The following is a 21,104-nucleotide window of genomic DNA, read 5'->3' as shown; positions in this document are numbered from 1 at the left end:
TCTGGCACTGCAGGATTTGAGTCCCTGGCGGCGTAGTGTGTTACTGATGGTAGGCTTTGTTACTTTGGTCCCAACTCTCTGCAGGTCATTCACTAGGTCCCCCTGTGTGGGTCTGGGATTTTTGCTCACCGTTCTTGTGATTATTTTGACCCCACGGGGTGAGATCTTGCGTGGAGCCCCAGATCGAGGGAGATTATCAGTGATCTTGTATGTCTTCCATTTTCTAATAATTGCTCCCACAGTTGATTTCTTCAAACCAAGCTGCTTACCTATTACAGATTCAGTCTTCCCAGCCTGGTGCAGGTCTACAATTTTGTTTTGGGTGTCCTTTGACAGCTCTTTGGTCTTGGCCATAGTGGAGTTTGGAGTGTGACTGTTTGAGGTTGTGGACAGGTGTATTTTATACTGATAACAAGTTCAAACAGGTGCCATTAATACAGGTAACAAGTGGAGGACAGAGGAGCCTCTTAAAGAAGAAGTTACAGGTCTGTGAGAGCCAGAAATCTTGCTTGTTTGTAGGTGACCAAATCCTTATTTTCCACCATAATTTGCAAATAAATTCATTAAAAAATCCTACAATGTGATTTTGGGATTTTTTGTTCTTTTTGTCTGTCATAGTTGAAGTGTACTGATGATGAAAATTACAGGCCTCTCTCATCTTTCTAAGTGGGAGAACTTGCACAATTGGTGGCTGACTAAATACTTTTTTGCCCCACTGTACATACCCAAGAAGACTCGAGGCTGTAATCGCTGCCAAAGATGCTTCAACAAAGTACTGAGTAAAGGGTCTGAATACTTATGGTAATGTCATATCTCCATTGTGTAGATTGACGAGGGGGAAAAAACTATTTATGTTTTAGAATAAGGCTGTAATGTAACAAAATGTGGGAAAAGTCAAGGGGTCTGATAACTTCCCTGAATGCACTGTATATCTCAAGTCAGAATTCAGCCCCACTCACAGGTCATGTTCTGCTTCTGCTGCCCAAAGAAATGTTTCAGCACTGATGCTTCAATGCAGATGGGTGTTCTCTGTTTGTTTTTGAGGGCTTTCTGTGTACAATCCATTCATAAAACCAAGGCATCCGATTTGTTCACCCCAAGAACATATTCTTTGTACAAGTCACTGAAGAAGCAAAGAGAATTCAGGGGGAACAAATAAAAGAACAAACAAAATGGGGGATGAATAGAATGTCATCACAACAACAAAAAATGACATCAATAGACATAGTTCAAGAGAGAGAAAAAACAAAAACAATATTCAACGATAGTCTCCAAATTCTTATACAAAGTTAGCTTAATCTAAAAAGCATAAAATTGATTTTTACATCACACATGTTGACCTTGACATGTACCATGGCCTAACAGAATTTTGTTTCAGATGCAAGATCTCCTCATGCCGCCCACCCCCTCCCATTGGCATTATTGCTTCTTATGAACGGGGGGCTATTGGATGGAGAAACATTGCACTACATGAGTGTGAAGTTCAGTTCTGTACAATTCTGTCCTGTTATATCCCAAAAATGAATGTAACTTGTTATTTTTGCCCATTTCACCATCTGCGGGGCTCTGTATAAGGCAGCTCTGTTTCCTTTTAAGGCATCGCTGCTTTGAGACTAACACAGACCAGAAGCGAAGTGATGGAAGTGGACAAAATCATCTCATTATCGACATTAACAAAAATTACACTTTTCACATAAGGACCACAAAGTGTGTGCGTGTGTGTGCGTGTGTGAGAGAGAGGGTGTCTCAGTGAGCTGCAGCCGAGTTTAGAGGTTAGAGGTCAGAGCAGGGCTCTTGTTGACTGCCATGACCATCTCTCATTGCTGGTAATTTCCATATTGACCCTGTGGAGGAAGGAAGAAAGTACTGTAAATGGACACATCTTAATGACTTCTCATTCTAACGTCTGAACAAACAGGCATTTACTTGAGAAAAGCTCATATTTATATATCTAAATAGGATGCAAACAAGCACATCTGTGGTAGCTATCAACCTTATGTCACAGATGCAGACTATTCCTGTCTGGCTGCATTGGCTGGATTTAACCAGCAGGTGGCAGCATGGCCTCAGAAAAGCTCATGAAAGGAGGGACGCAACTTCTTATTAGTATTCTGCAGCATTAAGCAAAATGCTGCTCTGTGACTTGTGCATTTAATATGATAGGAGGGATGTTTTTTGTTTGTTGGTATTTTAAAGGTTCATTTCTAAACAGGGGTCGAAAGTGGCTGCTCTTTAGGAACAATTGTCATTAGTTACATATTTAAGATTTTCAGTTTCAATTTGACTATTACTTTGATCAGATACTATATCTACACAGTGCATAATTATTAATAAATGATACATAAAACATTTAAATGCAGTTAATTGCATGAAAAAAAATATGAATATTAACCAAAGTATGGAGAGTTGTATTTTTGATTTTGTCAATTCCAAAACATCTACATTTTCTCAAGTTCCCCTACAGATTGTGCTTGTTATATTATAAGACCTCAAGCATAAAGTTCGACCCCTGGTTACAAAAAGACGTAAAGAAATCAGATGTTTAAACAGAAGACAGGAGGAGAAACATAACAAATGCAGATCAAGGCTAGGCGAACAGGTCAAACGTCCAGATTTGACGTTGAGGTGACGTCTTCACAGCAACCATTACCTTTGCTTCTTACAGAGCTAGTCAGGGGTTCAAATCCCCGGGTCTTTATTTCCTCATGTGTCCCTGAATATTCAAAGATAAAGAATCAAAGTGTAGCTGTGGCCTCCGCAAAGGACCACAGAAAATACAGGGCAACACGTAGCTCTCCCCTCCCTGTCAACACTACCAAAGGTCTATGTTACATTTGGGGAGGAGAGATTCTACATTACCCTGCTCTGCTCTGACTTGCTGTATTATTCAAGGCAATATATCATAAACTCTTTTCCACTCACAACTCAACTGTGAAGGCAGGTTTCTCTTAACAGAGGAGAACCATACTAAGCTGTAAGCTGGCTAAACACATCAAACCGTTTAAGGAATTATATATTAACCTCCCCATACAACGTCAGCATGCACAAGACACCCACTCCTCCCTGGTCTCTTGCTTATGGACACTCCCTGAACCCTGGATAAACTAAATGTTATATCTCATCTTTAACTTCTATCCATCTTTAGCCAACATACAAGGACACAGTAAGACCTGCCTACTCATGGGCTCATGCTCACCTGGTCGTAGCCTGGGTATGGGCGTTGTTGCTGGGCCTGAGGGGGGCCGGGCTGGGGGCCCCGGTAGGCCCCGTACTGCTGCCCCTGGCCCTGGGGGTAACCCTGAGGGTACTGGCCTGGAGCTCCCTGGGATGGACCTGGTGGACACACATAAATCAAAGTTTATGGACATCTGACTGAAATATTACATGTACATGAAGATACTGTTCTTCACAACGACATTATTATAGACATTGTCTGTTCAATCATCAAACGTACAGTGTCTGGGAGCATAAACAGCATGCTAGATTCCCAGATATTGCTGTTCGATGTCAATCATTATGACACGTCGTATTCTTGCACAATTGAGCGCTTCAGGGGAACTCAGAGTCAATCCACCTCTATCTACCCATGAACACAGGTCCACTGACAGGCAGACCAACAGAGGCATGGCAGAGAGAGAAACTAGTGGGTCGTATTAGTTGGGCCCTGGGCCATTCGTTGAAGTTTGGCTCCACACTAACACTGGCCTACTCTTCTCTGTAATGAGAGTCAGAGAGTCTGACTAACTGCAGCCAGAGCTGTAGCCAGCACCAGGGACGGGGCTGGGTGTTAAGTCATCTAATGCAAGGAGACATCAAGGAGATTCCGTGGGCCTTCATTAGAGAAGCAGAGCCTCATTAAAACCCATTTCATCGGACAGCCTCTGAATACTACCGTTGCACTGGTGTTACCGTACCGCCGCATAGCGCCGTGCTATCAGGCATTCCAACGGCTGATCAGTGATAGGATGCCTGACTGACTGGGGCCAAAAGAGAGTCAAAAGAGAGCCACGCAACATCGTTAGGGCGCTCGTAATGCCAACGCCGCAAAGCTTAACTTAGAGGGGGCCCGCCTGCGAGAGTGAACGAGCGTGGCAGATGGAGCCTACCTCACAGCTTCTGCCTCTCTCCACCAGCTCATTACTGACATGAGAGAAATGCCTCTGGCTCAGAGAGAAAGAGAGAGAGCGAAAGCAGGAGAAGAAGAGCTGACAGGATTTTAAAAACGAAGGGGAGAAGGCCCACTCGCACACACTGCCATGGGCGGTTACCCATAAGCCTGACCTTTCCTTTCTCTTTCACTCACTCTCTCACTTTCTATAACAGTGACTAGGCCTGTACAGTGACCCACCGTAGTACTAGAGGGACACCTAACACAGCACATTGTCTGCCAGCTCCCTCTTCTGATCAACGTGCCAGTGTCTGTAGTCTTGACTGTGCTGCTGCGACATTGAAAGTGCACAATGTCAATTAGGAAAACAGTGGCGTGGTACAGTAAACATACAGGAGGCGCTGGGTTGGTGCCATTTGGAATCAAGGACTGATGTTTCAAGACAACTAAATCAAATGGTGCCTCCTACAGGATGAGTGTGGACTGACAGAGAAAGAGGAAGTCAAAGGGAGACTGAGTATTTCCACCCACCATAACCCTGTTGCTGTCCAGGATAGCCCTGCTGTCCGGGGTACTGCTGCTGTGGGGGGTAGCCCTGCTGTTGAGGAGGACCTTGCTGGTAGGCCTCCTGCTGCTGGCCATACTGGGCGTTTCCTATAGGGGGGACAACAGAGACATTACAGTACCTGTGACATTACAGTATCTGAACCAGGCTCGACGACATAACAGCAGACAGCACAGCAGTGCTTAGTGTGGCCAGAATCAGGGTTGGGGTCCATTCCATTTCGATTCAGTCAACTCCGGAGGTACACAGAAATTCCAATTCAAAATGTTGTTTGGAATTTCAGTTTACTTCCTGAGTTGACTAAACTGAACAGGAAATTGACCCCAACCCTGATCCGAATGTTTTGAAAACACTGATTTAGGCTGTTAACAAACAAAGTTAACAAACCATGATCTTTTTCATAGGGGGACTGTTGGTTGGCTGCTGGGTCTCGCTCTGGCAGACAAGACAAGAACCACAGGAGAAAAAGAACCAACACTGTGAGCACGCCCATTGAAACATTAAGTTTTGTTTTTAATATACAGAATTGTTATAGTGACACCTTTTCAGCATCCTTACCTGACACCTGCTATGAGCCGTAAAATAAAATAAAAGCTTGAACGACAACGTTTATGAGAAATGAAATATTTGTGAGTGAGAAACCAAGAATGATAAAAAAGTTTTTAGGAAGGCAGAAAACAGAGCAGACTCAGGAAGCTTCAGCCGCTCAACTCAACCTCCCTTAACCTGAACTGAGCTGGCCAGGGAAGGCTAATTGGGAGAAATAATACCGGTGTAGAAAGTGTATTTTAGGCATGTTAATTGTAAAAAACTAGCATTTAGGCTACTGCAGTTATTGAACAAAATAGCCTTAGCAACAAAAAAAGTTGCATTAGTTATATGGCTTTAGCATAGCTTTCTTTTTCCCTACATACATTTTTGTGAAACTACAACGATACCTCCATGGTAGTATTGTTCTGAGAAATCAAAGTGTTGATCAGGAAACGGTGGCTAAAGCAAATCGTACTCACCATCACCTATAGCATTACTTCACAGGGAGATAGGAGACATGTTATTTCATGTCCATTTTGGAGGAGGTAGAAGTCAATGGGGGGGAAATTCGGGGGATTAAGATATTGTTATATACGCATAAACATTTATTGTGCTTCACACAGTGTCTCTGTGCGTTGAAATGTTCAGAAATATAGTTTTGCAAAAGTTTAAAGTAATCATGGGAGAAAATAAACTACTTTCTTTTGAGAATATACATATTTTTCCAAAACAATATTTAAAATCCTGTAATTCCCATCAGAGTACAACCTAGCTATTGGAGACTGCTGTGTCAACGTTCCAAAGGGAGTAGAATGTAGAAAAAGGTGTAAAAAGGTGATTGACACATGCAAGAGAAAATTATTAATTTGAGAATACTTGTTTATGTTGATGCTATGACACAAAATCACTATGAAGGGGTTGGAAATCACTGGGGAAATCATCCCAGTCCAACTAATCTCATTTTCCGCCATGAGACTTTAACACAACATCTGACAAATCTGCTAACTCGTGTGTGTGTGTGTGGGGGGGGGGGGGGGGGGCTTCTGCTAAAGTAGGACCTCTGCTTCCGCTAAAAGCACGACCGGAGATCAACTTCCAGGATTGAATCGCTGTATGCATTTGGAGTCCCACCATGAGAAGATCAGGGTTCGACAGAATAACTAGCCGACTAGCTATTTGTTTATCGACGACGCACAGTCCTAAATGGGACGGTGGGCGGGAAAACCGAACATCAGAGCTTCCTTCAGGCCAGACTTACAGAGCACAGTGACTAATGTCCAACTGAAGTTAGAGGACTTTCATTCTCTACTTCCACAAATGTTCTAGATAACCGCGTAGGAACCGAAATACACCGTCGACGCTCAGTATAAGGCTTGGGTGTGAGGTGGTGCTGAACGATCCACTCCCTTAGCTGATGGACAGGGTCACCATCTGTCACACAATGTTGTTTTGCTTTGTTACGCTCTCCATCCTCTGTCCTTCTCCATGCCTCAACACAGCTCCTCTAAGTGAACCTTAGACAGGCAGAGGTTTGGTTGGTTCTACGAGCGAGCAAGCGGTTGGTTGGATCTCCTACCTTCTGAAGCTCCCTGTCCTGCGTGACTGTACTGGTCCCCATAGTAGTCTTCCTGCCCTGGGTACTGCTGAGGGGGTCCTACACACACATACGGCAAACAACACACACACAGGTAGATTCAAGGTGTTGTTGGGGGGGTAATTTCGGCGAGGAAGTTGTAATTTTGGTCGCTTATTTGCTAGAGAACTCCTGTGTGAGTCTCGTTGGTCACCAAACTACAGTTTAGTAGTGCTGGGACTGACAACCTTTAGGGCACCTGGGTGAGTGTTCCTTCTATGGTTATGGGGCTACCTGCGTCTGTGAGCCACGACAGTGGAAGTGAAAGATAGCTCCACTTAAAGACGAAGAGGAGAGGAGGTGGCAGCCCTGTGTAAAGTCAAACCAAGCGCCTTGCTCTTGGCTCAGTGGTCCACTCTGTGGAGCGGAGCATACCTTGCTGTGGGGGTCTGTAAGGGGGCATGGGCCTCTGCCCCATGACATGGTTGCCCGGGTTGACCTGACCCATCATGCCCATGGGATTCTGCTGGCCCTGGTAGTGCTGCCCGCCACCCCCAGGGGGCATGTTGTACTGCTGGGAGGGAGGCTGCTGGTGCATCATGGGGCCTGGGGTGGGAACAACACAAATACACACAATATTTCATTACAGAACCCAATTAGAAAAATAATAATAATAATAAAATGCTCTATGGGTGGATGTCATCATCAATAGAAGGACAACTGAAGGTCCAGTGTGAGAGGTGATAAGGTCTATCAATTATACACCCCCCCCTTTCCTGTACCTTGGTTAGGCTGCATGTTCATGTTGGGCCGGGGGCCGTAGTTGCCCATGGGTCCCTGTCCCTGGGTCATGTTCATCTGTCCCTGGGCAGGCATGCCCTGAGACGAGGGCACAGCGTGGTTGTAGCCGCCCATGGAACCGTGGCTGCTGGGGGGCATGTTCATGGCGCCACTTCCGGGCATGTTGGGAGGCTGGTTGGGGCCAGGCCCGGGGCCCTGCATGGGCATGTGATTGGGCCCTGGGAAAAAAGGACAGACCATTTAACTTTCAGGATGATACAGTGCCTTGCAAAAATATTCACCACCCTGGCGTTTTTACTATTTTGTTGCATGACAACCTGTACATTTTTTTGTTTGTATTTTTCTCCTCAATTTCATGGTATCTAATTGGTAGTAGTTACAGTCTTGTCTCGTCGCTGCAACTCCCGTACGGACTCGGGAGAGGCGAAGGTCGAGAGCCAGTCTCCCTCACTCCGGAACACAACCCAACCAAGCCGCACTGCTTCTTGAAACAATGCCCATCCAACCCGGAAGCCATCCGCACCAATGTGTCGGAGGAAACACCGTACACCTGGCGACCGTGTCAGCGTGCACTGCGCCCGGCCCGCCACAGGAGTCGCTAGTGTGCGATGAGACAAGGATATCTCTGCCGGCCAAACCCTCCCTAACCCGAACGACGCTGGGCCAATTGTGCGCCGCCCCATGGGCCTCCCAGTCGCGGCTGGCTGTGACAGTTCTTGGGCTCAAACCCAGAATCTCTAGTGGCACAGCTAGCACTGCAATGCAGTGCCTTAGACCACTGCACCACTCGGGAGGTGACAACCTGTAATTTAAATGGATGTTTATTTGGATTTCATGTAATGGACATACACAAAATAGCGAAATGAAAAACAATTACTTGTTTCAAAAAATTAAAAAAGGAAAAGTGATGTGTGCATATGTATTCATCCCCTTTGCTATGAAGCCCCGAAATAAGATCTGGTGCGACCAATTACCTTCAGAAGTCACAGTATTAGTTAAATAAAGTCCACTTGTGTGCAATATATAAATAAATAAATAAATAACCCACTATTCCTAGGCCATCATTGAAAATAAGAATTTGTTCTTAACTGACTTGACTAGTTAAATAAAAGTTCAAATAAAATCAGGGTTGGGTTATAAAAAAAATCTGAAACTTTGAACATCCCTCAGAGCACCATTAAATCAGAGAGGCAACAAAGAGACCAAAGAAAACCCTGAAGGAGCTGCAAAGCTCCAAAGTATCTGTCCATAGGACCACCTTACTCCACAGAGCTGGGCTTTACAGAAGAGTGGCCAGAAAAAAGCCATTGCTAAAAGAAAAAAATAAGCGAACACATTTGGTGTGTTTCAGTCTTTCAGAGATTTGAGACTGGGACAGAGGTTCACCTTCCAGCAATACAATGACCCTAAGCATACTGCGAAAGCAACACTTGATTGGTTTAAGGGGAAACATTTAAATGACTTGGAATGGCCTAGTCAAAGCCCAGACCTCAATCCAATTGAGAATCTGTGGTACGACTTAAAGATTGCTGTACACCAGCAGAACCCATCCAACTTGAAGGAGCTGGAGCAGTTTTGCCTTGAATGGGCAAAAATCCCAGTGGCTAGATGTGCCAAGCTTATAGACACATACCCCAAGAGACTTGCAGCTGTAAATGCTGCAAAAGGTGCCTCTGCAAAGTATTGACTTATGGGGGTGAATAGTCTTCAACTGCACTGTTGGTTAAGGGCTTGTAAGTAAGCATTTCACGGTAAAGTCTACACTTGTTGTATTCGGCACATGTGACAACGTTTGGTTTGATTTAGTTATGCACACTCAAGTTGTTTTTTGTGTGTCTTATTTCTCGTTTCACAATAAAACATATTTTGCATCTTCAAAGTGGTAGGCATGTTGTGTAAATCAGATTATCCAAACCCCCAAAAATCTATTTGAATTCCAGGTTGTAAAGCAACAAAATAAGAAAAATGCCAAGGGGGGTGAATATGTTCGCAAGCCACTGTATATTACCATACAGTACAGAGATTAAGATGGAACTGTTAAATTAAAAGATTCTCTCCCGAGAAAGTATTTTCTCCCTATACTAATATTTACAACCATGTGTGCTGTATAGAGCCTTGACAACTGGTAATAATTGCCATAACAAAGTAGACTAAATGCTCAGTCTCCCTCACTCAAACGAACATGCATATAAAGCACAACCACAGTGAAGTGGAGTCCAAGACCACCTAGGAACATAAAGCGAAGAAACAGTCAGATGCACAATTATAACCCTGAACTAGCTGCACTGGGAGCCACATTTGAAACGGAATTACAAAGAAAACACTACAAAAATGTATGTGGTCACCATTCATGTAATACATTAAATATATACATCATTGGAGAACCATTTCATAGTCATCACAGGTACATTGTTTCCCCCATTTGAATCTTACAGCAACTCCAACTTACAGCTTTTCATGACTTATGGGCAGGGCAGACCATATGATAAGCTATTACATTTTTTGAAGTGCAACCTGGAATGAAAATGTAAGAGGACCAGTGCTTCTGTAGTGAAATAAATCTCACATCTGTGCCGTTTGCGAGCGATGTTGTTAGGCTACATTGCATCGTTGCTTCTTCTTCAGAGCGCTCTAGTGAGAAACAACATACTTTTACTTCGCAGAGAGAACCACGAGATCTTCAGGTTTAGCATCCACACATTTTTGAATGATGATGTTTGTGGTGAAGGGGGTGATTAAATGTACATTATACAACGGGCGAGTCTAGTCCTGAATGCTGATTGGTTAAAACCGCATTCCAGCCAGTGTCTATTCCACAAGTTACCAGCCAGCGGCTCACGTTGAAATGCCCATTTTCTTTGTTCCATCTGACTGTACAATCCAGTCTCATCAGCCCAGCCAGGCAATTATAAACTTGATCTCCACTATAAAAAGCATCTAGACATTACCTCACATTTCTTTTAGACTAACATGTAGTTTAACAGCAGAGACTTGTATAAACCTTGCTGTCTGTCTCTCCGACCTTTTCAATTGTGTTTCAATATGGAATTGCGATCTCCATCGTCCCATATAAAGTGACCGTGTCCGAATGAGCCTTACAGCAAATTGAGCTGGTTGTCATAGCAACATCAAGTAGACTGGCTAAATCGATATTTTGTTGCCAAAACTAAAACGGATGAGTGGAATATTTCTTTAGATTTTTTTTCGGCAGCATGACTATGGATGAATGGGAAAAAGAGATGGCAATAATACCCAGGCATGCAGATTTGGAGGATACTGCATTGAATGACCTAGAGAAAAGCAGCGACAAAAAAAAGATACAAAAACACAGTTAAGAATACAAACTGGGCTGTGTGTTGCTTTGGGGGCTGGCTAGCAGAGAAGAAGAAAAGGTTGTGGACTTCAAAACTGTCACTAAAAGTTTAACATCCTTCACCTATAGTTTTATGGAGATGTACAAAATGGGAAGGGGGAGCACAACAGCATAATACCTGGCACTCCGTGGTGGGCTCAACTGGTTTCTAAATGACCCACCCATCGGTCGTAGCTGGTGCCTTATGAAGGACACCCGATTTACCACCCAGAATCATGTATTTCTGGGAAACATTAAACAGCTAAGGCAGCAAAGCAAATATTTCACAAACAGACACCCTCCCATCACCGATAAGGACATGGCCCAGCTCCAAAACTCCCAGGGTCTGAATCCCGGTACACCAAGGGGTCTGGTCCAGAAAGTGTGGTTCAACCTCCAGTTACATCTGGGTCGAAGAGGAAAAGAGAGGAACTAAAGCCCAACTCATTCCTCGTAAAAACAGACGAGAACGGTCTAAGGTATGTTATGCATAGCCTGTTTGTGTTATTTCTAAGTTGCACTCGTAATTAGGCTATTGGAAAACAATATTATAACAACGCATTCTCTCTCAGATACGCCACTCTCGCATATAACGAGGCAACAAAGAATCCACTGGACCCAAGGGAGAGGGGCAGGGAGTCCAAGACGGGATTCATGTTCGAGCAGCCAGGGAACCAACTATGCCCGGTGGCATCACTGGAAAAATATCTATCGAAATGCCCAGAGAAAGCCCTTCAATTTTATCTCCGCCCAAGGAGAGGAGTGTGTATCGGGGACTCGATCTGGTACACATCAGAGCCGATGGGCGTGAACTATCTGGCAGCACTTCTACCCAAGATCTGCAGGGCAGCGGGAACAACTACATACACAAATCACAGCATCAGGACCACGACAGTCCAGAAACTGGCCAATGCCGGTTTAGAAGCGAGGGAGAATGTTAGTGAGTGGGCATCAGTGAAAATCTATCTACAACACAAAATCCTTGTCTACATGTGTGTATAGTTCATATGTTATGTGTTTGTGCCTGTGTTGCTTCACAGTCTCCACTGTTCCATAAGGTGTATTTTTATCAATCTTAAAAAAAATTTAAAAATCTGATTCTACTGCTTGCATCAGTTACCTGATGTGGAATATAGTTCCATGTAGTCATGGCTCTATGTAGTACTGTGTGCCTCCCATAGTCTGTTCTGGACTTGGGGACTGAAGAGACCTCTGGTGGCACGTCTTGTGGGGTATGCATGGGGGTCCGAGCTGTGTGCTAGTCATTTAAACATATAGCTCAGTGCTTAGTTTCAACATGTAAATACCTCTCACAAACACAAGTAGTGATGAAGTTAATCTCTCCTCCACTTTGAGCCAGGAGAGATTGACATGCATATTATTAATGTTTGCGCTCTGTGTACATCCAAGGGCAACCCGTGCTGCCCTGTTCTGAGCCAATTGCAATTTTTCCTCTTTGTGGCAACTGTTAAGGTTGAGCAGTGCTTTATTATGGACAGACTTCTCCCCATCTTAGCTACTGTTGTATCAATATGTTTTGACCATGACAGTTTACAATCCAGGGTTACTGCAAGCAGTTTAGTCACCTCAACTTGCTCAATTTCCACAATATTATTTGCAAGGTTTAGTGAATGATTTGTCCCAAATACAATGCTTTTCCCCCCTGAAATACCAACTTATTCCATGCCACCTACTCTGAAACCAACTGCTATTTCAGATGCTTGGTAGCTGACGTGTAGTGTTGAGTCATCCGCATACATAGACACCCAAAGCCAGTGGCATGTCGTTAGTAAAGATTTTAAAAAGTAAAGGGGCCTAAACAGCTGCCCTATGTTCTGTTAGACAGGTAACTATCTATCCACAATATAGCAGGGGATGTAAAGCCATAACAAGTTTCCAGCAGCAGACTATGATCGATGTCAAAAGCTGCACTGAAACACCCCCCCCCCCCCCCCAATATTTTTATCATCAATTTCTCTCAGTCATTTGCTTAAGTGCTGTGCTTGTTGAATGTCCTTCCCTATAAGCATGCCGTTAGTCTGTTTTCAATTTATTTAAATGTAAAATAGCATTGTATATAGGTGGGCTATTTGAGCCAGTAAAGGGGGCTTTACTATTCTTAGTAAGCAGGAATGACTTTAGCTTCCCTCCAGCCCTGAGGGCACACACTTTCTTGTAAGCTTAAATTGAAGATGTGGCAAATAGGAGCGGCAATATCGTCCACTATTATCCTCAGTAATTTTCCATCCAAGTTGTCAGACCTCGGTGGCTTGTCATTGTTGATAGACAATTATTTTTCACCTCTTCCACACTTGCTTTATAATTCTTGCCTTTCACAATTTGGTCAGATATACTTGGATGTGTAGTGTCAGTGTTTGTTGCTGGCATGTCATGCCTAAGTTTGCTAATCTTGCCAATGAAAAAGTAATTAAAGTTGTTGCCAATTTCAGTTGTTTTGGAATGAATGGAGCTGAGTTTGCCTTTTTTCTCCAACATTTAATTGAAGGTGCACCAAAGCTTTTTACTATCATTATTCAAGTTATCTATCTAGAAGGGTGAGTGACTAACTGTGTATTGTTTTGGCAGAGTGAAAGTACAAGCGCTTCCCACGTTCGAACACACACACCCCACATCAAAGCACGCCTCCAAGACCCAAATTTCGTTCTGTTGAATTTCCTAATAAGGAGAATTAAAACCGAGGCTAAATCGAGTTCAGGCCCCGTTTAATGATGCTATTATTTTCTCCTTCATGGCATGCAGAATGCGAAAGCTCATAAACTAGAGAGAGCTTCTACGATAACATTGAATTGGCTTCTTTCTCTCATCGATACGTTTCACACCTTTCCAATCCAGAACCAAGCACACACGAGTTACAAACACACACGAGGAATTAATTTTCATAATGTTGGATGTGATGGGTATATAACACTCACACGAGGAATTCATTTTCATAATGTTGGATGTGATGGGTATATAACACTCACACGAGGAATTAATTTTCATAATGTTGGATGTGATGGGTATATAACACTCACACGAGGAATTCATTTTCATAATGTTGGATGTGATGGGTATATAACACTCACACGAGGAATTCATTTTCATAATGTTGGATGTGATGGGTATATAACACACAAGGAATTCATTTTCATAATGTTGGATGTGATGGGTATATAGTCTTCTCTATTCGCTACAGAAAATTGCAAAGGAGTAACGTTAGGAAACAGTAATCTCAACCTACAGCTGTCAAATGATTTGGCATAAATAGAAGCAATCAGCAACAGCTTGATAAAAAGTGTAAAACATGCGAATGATAATTACACAAATGTAAATGGGACAATATTTTCATGTTGTAAACCAAATAACAATTGCATGAGCTGTATGAGCTGAAAGTTTAGAGGGACGGCCAGGTCTTGGTAGATTTGCAGTGGACTGATACTCCTTCCATTTCGATATTATTGCTTGCACAGTGCTCCTTGGGATGTTTAAAGCTTGGGAAATCTTTTTGTATCCAAATCCGGCTTTAAACTTCTTCACAACAGTATCTCGGACCTGCCTGGTGTGTTCCTTGTTCTTCATGATGCTCTCTGCGCTTTTAACGGACCTCTGAGACTATCACAGTGCAGGTGCATTTATACGGAGACTTGATTACACACAGGTGGATTGTATTTATCATCATTAGTCATTTAGGTCAACATTGGATCATTCAGAGATCCTCACTGAACTTCTGGAGAGAGTTTGCTGCACTGAAAGTAAAGGGGCTGAATAATTTTGCACGCCCAAATTTTCAGTTTTTGATTTGTTAAAAATGTTTGAAATATCCAATAAATGTCGTTCCACTTCATGATTGTGTCCCACTTGTTGTTGATTCTTCACAAAAAAAATACAGTTTTATATCTTTATGTTTGAAGCCTGAAATGTGACAAAAGGTCGCCGAATACTTTCGCAAGGCACTGTATATATATATATATATATATTTTTACACATATTTAACCCTTTTTTAGGGTAGGCACAAAACTACCTTCGTCCTTTCATAAGAATGTTTTTTTAAACGGTACGGGTTACCTTCAGACGAGTTCCATGACACTTGTGAGGTCATATTAGTTTGTAGCCCAAATGGGCTGTAGATCAGGTGGCAGGTTATGTGCTGGATAGCGCGTTAGTTCAGAAGGGAGAGTTTTAGAGAGGGGGACCCAATCCCTATAGTAGGCCTATAGGCTACCCCAACACTTTATTTTTATACAAACCTTCAGAAAACACAGTGCCAAACTTGTCGTTCTCATGGTCAAGCGAAATTATACAATGTATCAATTTTACACCCGTACGCTCTGAAGAGTAAATAACGATACAATGTAGCCGAACAACCTCGCTTGCAAACAGCAGAGATGTGAGATTTATGTCACTCTAGAAGCACTGAACAAAATATTTAGGGGCATATGACAGTCTGCTCTGCCCTTCCTCTCAGTCACACCAGGTCTGCGAAGCATATAGGGTTGCTATATGATTGAACCGGGAAAATAATGTAACCGGGGAAAAAAATATATATGAAATAGCTCCCCAATACTGTTTGATAATATTTTATGTATTACATGAATGGTGACCACAGGCCTCCCAAAAATACATTTAAATCGTGTTTTAATAAGATCATTTTTCACCCAGCTCCATTGTTTTGGTAATTGCGGTTCAAATTTGGGTCCCAGTGTGGCTATTTCCGGTGGCACCATGACACATCTGACTGTTCCTTCTCTTAGAAGACCACCAGAGCTCACAGACCGACGAGTGACATCATCATTTAGCAGAGCACCATCCCCTCCCATCCCAGATCTGTGGTGTTGCTAGGCAACCCTCGTGAGTGAGAAAGGGACAGAGGGAGGTGGTGGTGACGGAGAGGTCACTTACCAGGCATCTGTCCGTTCATCTGGTTCTGCATGTGTGGGGCAGTGGGGCCGCCGCTGACCATGCCCTCCGGGGGCATGTTGTGTCCGTGGGGGGGCTGGGGGCCAGGCGCTCCACTCGGGTTCATCCCACCAGGGCCCATGGGCATGTTCTGAGTGGGTGGCTAGACAGACACAAGGAGAGAAACACCATCTGTGTTAAGGTACATATCTGAGCCACGTATGAGAAAGAAAGCAACTGATGTTGAAGGTACAGAATTAAAAAGGCTTCATCTAACTGTGGACACAATCTCTGGCTATACAGTGCATTCGTAAAGTATTCAGACCCCTTCACCCTTTCAACATTTTGTTAAGTTAGTCTTATTCTAAAATTGATTATGTTGTTTTTCCCCCTCGTGAATCTACACACAATACCCCATAATGACAAAGCAAGATCCAGTTTTTTTTTTATTTTTTAGAAATGTTTGCAAATGTATTAAAAACAAACAAAAAAAATATTTACACAAGTATTCAGACACCTTGCTATGACACTCGAAATTGAGCTCAGGTGCATCCTATTTCCATTGACCATCCTTGAGATGTTCCTACAACTTGGAGTCCACCTGTGGTAAATTCAAATTGATTGGAAATTATTTGAAAAGGCTATATAAAAGGTCCCACAGTTGACAGTGCATGTCAGAGCAAAAACCAAGCCATGATGTTGAAGGAATTGTCCATAGAGCCCCGAGACAGGATTGTGTCGAGGCACAAATCTGGGAAAGGGTACCAAAAAATGTTTGCAGCATTGAAAGTCTCCAAGAACACAGTGGCCTCCATCATTCTTAAGTTTGGAACCACCAAGACTCTTCCTAGAAGAATGGGAGAAACTCCCCAAATACAGGAGTGCAAAGCTTGTAGCGTAATACCCAAGAAGACTCAAGGATGTAATCACTGTGAAAGGTGCTTCAAAAAACTATTAAGTAAAGGGTCTGAATACTTATGTAAATGTTACATTTCATTTTTTTTATACATTTGCAAACATTTCTAAAAATCTGTTTTTGCTTTGTCATTGTGGAGTATTGTGTGTACAATCATGATGAAAAATAATAATTTAATCAAATTCAGAATAAGGCTGTAACGTAACAAAATTTGGAAAATTGAAGGGGTCTGAATACTTTCCGAATGCACTGTATAATCTCTGGATATATGTTATTCTATCCTCTATATCACAGCGCCAGATTGAAGCAACAAGCAAGCTTATATAATAAAGGATGGCCTATCAACAGAGTATACCATTACATTATCTCATACTATTGTAAAGGCCATCAACTGGCCTATCACCAGCAGTGTGTCTCAGAGGTGTGACGTGTCACAAAATACCCTGTTTGAATATCTATGGGAAAAAACCTGCAATACACAGTATGAATATTGTGTGAACCAAGACACCTTAGACACCCTATCATAATTCAAACACCACTTCTCCATCCATACTCACTTCAAGCTTTACCTCTGGAGGAGTAGGGGAGTCACACTTCTGAAATCAAGTACAGAGCATCTAGGTGAACATTATACACCTCCCCTTTGTCCAACAACAGGGGAGACCGAGCAAGCTTGCATTTGGGTGGCATATGAGGCATATCAAATGATTGCTTTCAATCTCACATGCACCACAAAATCTATCGTCAGAGCTTGACAGCGGTAGATATACAAGCAAAAGGGAAGGGGTAACACGTATTATGGCCTCATTTCCTGTACTTGACGAATCTAGTGGAATTTCTGACCAGCAGTGTAATGTACAGTACCAGTCAAACGTTTGGACACACCTACTCATTCAAGGGTTTTTCTTCCGTTTGACTATTTTCTACATTGTAGAATAATAGTGATAATAACACATATGGAATCATGTCGTAACCAAAAAAAAGGTGTTATGTCAAAATATTTGTTTGATTCTTCAAAGTAGCCACCCTTGCCTTGACAGCTTTACACACTCTTGGCATTCTCTCAATCAGCTTCACCTGGAATGCTATTCCAACAGTCTTGAAGGAGTCCCCACATTGGCTGCTATTCCTTCACTCTGCGGTCCAAATCATCTCAACCCATCTCAATTGGGTTGAGGTCAGGTGATTGTGGAGGCCTGGTCATCTGATGCAGCACTACATCACTCTCCTTCTTGGTCAAATAGTCCTTACACAGCCTGTAGGTATGTTGGGTCATTGTCCTGTTGAAAAAAAACGATAGTCCCACTAAGCGCAAACCAGATGGGATGGTGTATCGCTGCAGAATGCTGTGGTAGCCATGGTGGTGAAGTGTGCCTTGAATCCTAAATAAGTCAACAGTATCACCAGCAAAGCATCCCCACACCACCTCCTCCATGCTTCACAGTGGGAAACACACATGCAGAGATCGTCCGTTCACCTACTCTGTGTCTCACAAAGACACAGCTGTTAGACCAACAAAAAATGTTTTATCAGAAATTGGGACTCATCAGACCAAAGGACAGATTTTCACCGGTCTAAGGTCCATTGCTCATGTTTCTTGGCCCAAGCATGTCTCTTCTTCTCATTGGTGTCCTTGAGTAGTGACTTCCTTGCAGCAAGTCGACCATGAAGGCCGGATTCACGCAGTCTCCTCTGAACAGTTGAGATATGTCTGTTACTTGAACTCTGTGAAGCATTTTTTTGGCTGCAATTTCTGAGGCTGGTAACTTTAATGAACTTATTCTCTGCAGCAACGGTAACTCCGGGTCTTCCTTTCCTGTGGTGGTCCTCATGAGACAGTTTCATCACAGAGCTGGATGGTTTTTGCGACTGCACTTGAAGTCCTTGAAATTTCCCAGATTGACTGACCTTCATGTCTTAAAGTAATGATGGACTGTCATTTCTATTTTCTTATTTGAGCTGTTCTTGCCATAATATGAACTTGGCCTTTTACCAAATAGGGCTATATTCTGTATACCACCCCTACCTTGTCACAACACAACTGATTGACTCAAACCCATTAAGGGACGAAATTCCACAAATTAACTTAAGGCACACCTGTTAATTTAAATACATTACTCATGCAGCTGGTTGAGAGAATGCCAAGAGTGTACAAAGCTGTCACTGCTACTTTGAATTCTTAAATATAAAATATATTTTGATTTGCTTAACACTTGTCTTACTACATTATTCCATATGTGTTATTTCATAGTTTTAATGTCTTCACTATTATTCCAGAAAATAGTACAAATAAAGAAAATCCCATACTTTGACTGGTACTCTATATGTAGAGGGTATTCTCTAATTGCACAATAGCTCTGTGGTTGCCTGTCTATGCCCTTATATTTGGAGCGGCAAGGAAGCCTAGTGGTTAGAGTGTTTGGCCAGTAACCGAAAGTTTGCTAAATCGAATGCCCGAGCTGACAAGGTAAAAATCTGTCTTTCTACCCCTGAACAAGGCAGTTAACCCACTGTTCCTAGGCCGTCATTGTAAATATGAATTTGTTCTTAACTGACTTGCCTAGTTGAATAAAAAAAAATTCAAGTTGTGATCTAGGCCTATATATTATATCAGTTGATGAAGGGAATATTATGGAGAGGATATTTTTTTATTGCCATGTTTGGGGCAATAAAAAAATATATACTAGGCTACTAGCCAAGAACAACACCTTATTTGAAATTGTACAATATCTGTACAACTTCATGAATTCTAGTACGCTTCATGTTTTCTCTCTGGCAGAAATGTGTCAGAGTGAATCAGCACCTACGTCACTGCCCTTCGCCCTGGACCCATACTCACAGCAGGGAGCAGAGACTGCATGTTCTGATTGGAGTCTGCTATCGTGGCCAGGTAAACCAAATTTCTGTGGAGCATTTGTTGGTACCTTTTGACAGAATTAACATAAAAAAAGACAGGGAGATGGGCCGTCAATACACTGCAAAAACGTACATGCATGACAGTGTGGAACCTGAAAGCATCAGGTATGGAACTTTTGTATGGTACATAAATGATAACTTACTGTGAACATTCTGCGGTCTTTCCTTTGCTCTGGAAATCCATTATACATTGAATCAGCTGATTGTTCTCATCCAGTAACTGAAACATGACAGAGCAAAAAGGAAAGAAAACTGAAAAAAATGTGGATAGGCCTGTAGAAGACAACTGCATCTTCATATCCAGTAATGTTCGCATTCGGACCTGTTACATATGAGAGAATACAGTAGCCTAAATACAATTTTAAGGGTATTGGAAACATGCATGAAAACAATGTTGCTTGTATTGAGTGGTTGAACTTCAGCAGGACAAACGGCTGTCCCATTCCAATGCAGACTACTCATGAAATCATATGTTCTTTGGTAGTACAGTAGTACATGACGTTGATGGCAACATCGTAGTTAGCTGGTCAACCGGCCTTTTTCTCCAAACGTTAGCTAGCTATAATCAATGTCATATATACTAGTAGTCCTGTTCTGTGCGTGCCTGGCTAACAAAAGACGCTAACAATCCAACTAGCTAAGAAAACCTTAGCCTATGCTTCCATTTATATCAGAAACTAATTCAATGTTAGTCCATCGAATCGACTAAACATGTTTGTTATTTTTTAGATTATTTGCCCACTACCGCGAAGTTCATATTGACCGCGCTTTACCCTAGCAACATTGTTACCATCTATTTCCCTCTTTACAGCTCGACCTGGCCGCTGGCTAGGCTAGTTAGCTAGCAACAGCAGCTGGTGCTGTATCCGCCTCCATTCCGTTGCGGTGCGTGATAAAAAAAATGAATTAGCTACCTTTTGAATTCCAGCGGGTGTTATATCACCCTTTCCACGTTGTCTGTGAGGTGCAAACGCCACCGACATGGTGTTTTCATATAAAGCTAAATAAACTAAAACATACAACTAACAAATCTGTAGAACTCAAAGCAGACAGTTTAGATTAGCAACATCTGATGTTATTCTGTGATGTAGTCCATGGCCATGTTCGAGAGGATCAAATCCGCAATGTATCATGGGTAAATTATGACTGATCGACTGATCTACAAACAACAATGAGTCATTATTTATGATCCACCTTGATTTGTAGATCAGTAAATCGGCAGTGGCCTGCAGTCGTTCTGATGCTCTCGAACACGGCCAACTACAGGGCTGAACGATAATGCCCTTGAAATGTAATATATCTTCATGATATATATATCGAAATTATAAAAACATGTCAATGCATTGTATTGTTGTTTTGTGGGGTACAATTAAGACTTTTATAAAAACAAAACAATGTTTTCAACCCCTGTCGAAAGGTGGAATAATCCAAACTCAACCCAAAGGC

The 21,104-nt window shown here is 42.5% G+C and overlaps 1 protein-coding gene across 10 annotated transcripts; it reads right to left on the bottom strand.

The window, feature by feature from the left end:
• Positions 1 to 810: 810 nt before the first annotated feature.
• On the bottom strand, positions 811 to 20,789 carry ss18 (SS18 subunit of BAF chromatin remodeling complex). Of its 10 annotated transcripts, XM_021589311.2 has the most exons (13): positions 20,573 to 20,789; positions 19,802 to 19,878; positions 19,582 to 19,666; positions 17,300 to 17,338; positions 15,830 to 15,989; positions 7,560 to 7,796; positions 7,213 to 7,383; positions 6,781 to 6,858; positions 5,061 to 5,108; positions 4,640 to 4,762; positions 3,197 to 3,333; positions 2,651 to 2,713; positions 811 to 1,844 (listed from the first exon to the last, which is right to left on the bottom strand). In XM_021589311.2, the coding sequence occupies exons 1-12, from the start codon at positions 20,639 to 20,641 to the stop codon at positions 2,696 to 2,698; spliced, it is 1,242 nt and encodes a 413-aa protein (XP_021444986.1). In that variant the 5' UTR covers positions 20,642 to 20,789; the 3' UTR covers positions 811 to 1,844; positions 2,651 to 2,695. The 10 variants fall into 10 exon arrangements, with proteins under 10 accessions (XP_021444986.1, XP_021444984.1, XP_021444985.1 ...); XM_021589309.2 differs by lacking the exon at positions 2,651 to 2,713; XM_021589310.2 differs by lacking the exon at positions 2,651 to 2,713 and having other exon boundaries at positions 17,300 to 17,335.
• Positions 20,790 to 21,104: the final 315 nt, after the last annotated feature.

This window comes from Oncorhynchus mykiss, chromosome 28 (assembly GCF_013265735.2).
Source record: "Oncorhynchus mykiss isolate Arlee chromosome 28, USDA_OmykA_1.1, whole genome shotgun sequence".
Taxonomy (NCBI): Eukaryota; Metazoa; Chordata; class Actinopteri; order Salmoniformes; family Salmonidae; genus Oncorhynchus; species Oncorhynchus mykiss.
The sequence above is the reverse complement of the archived record's forward strand: the minus strand, read 5'-3'. Positions and strand labels throughout refer to the sequence as shown.

What these genes read in the sequence shown, in the direction of transcription:
- ss18 (XM_021589309.2), bottom strand. Translation starts at nt 20,641, where the DNA reads ATGTCGGTGGCGTTTGCACCTCACAGACAACGTGGAAAGGGTGATATA. An exon ending in TGCAGTCTCTGCTCCCTGCT is followed by an intron (nt 17,339 to 19,581) that starts GTGAGTATGGGT and finishes ACTTGATTTCAG; the next exon opens with AAGTGTGACTCCCCTACTCC. An exon ending in CCCCTATGAAAAAGATCATG is followed by an intron (nt 4,763 to 5,060) that starts GTTTGTTAACTT and finishes TCCCCCCTATAG; the next exon opens with GAAACGCCCAGTATGGCCAG.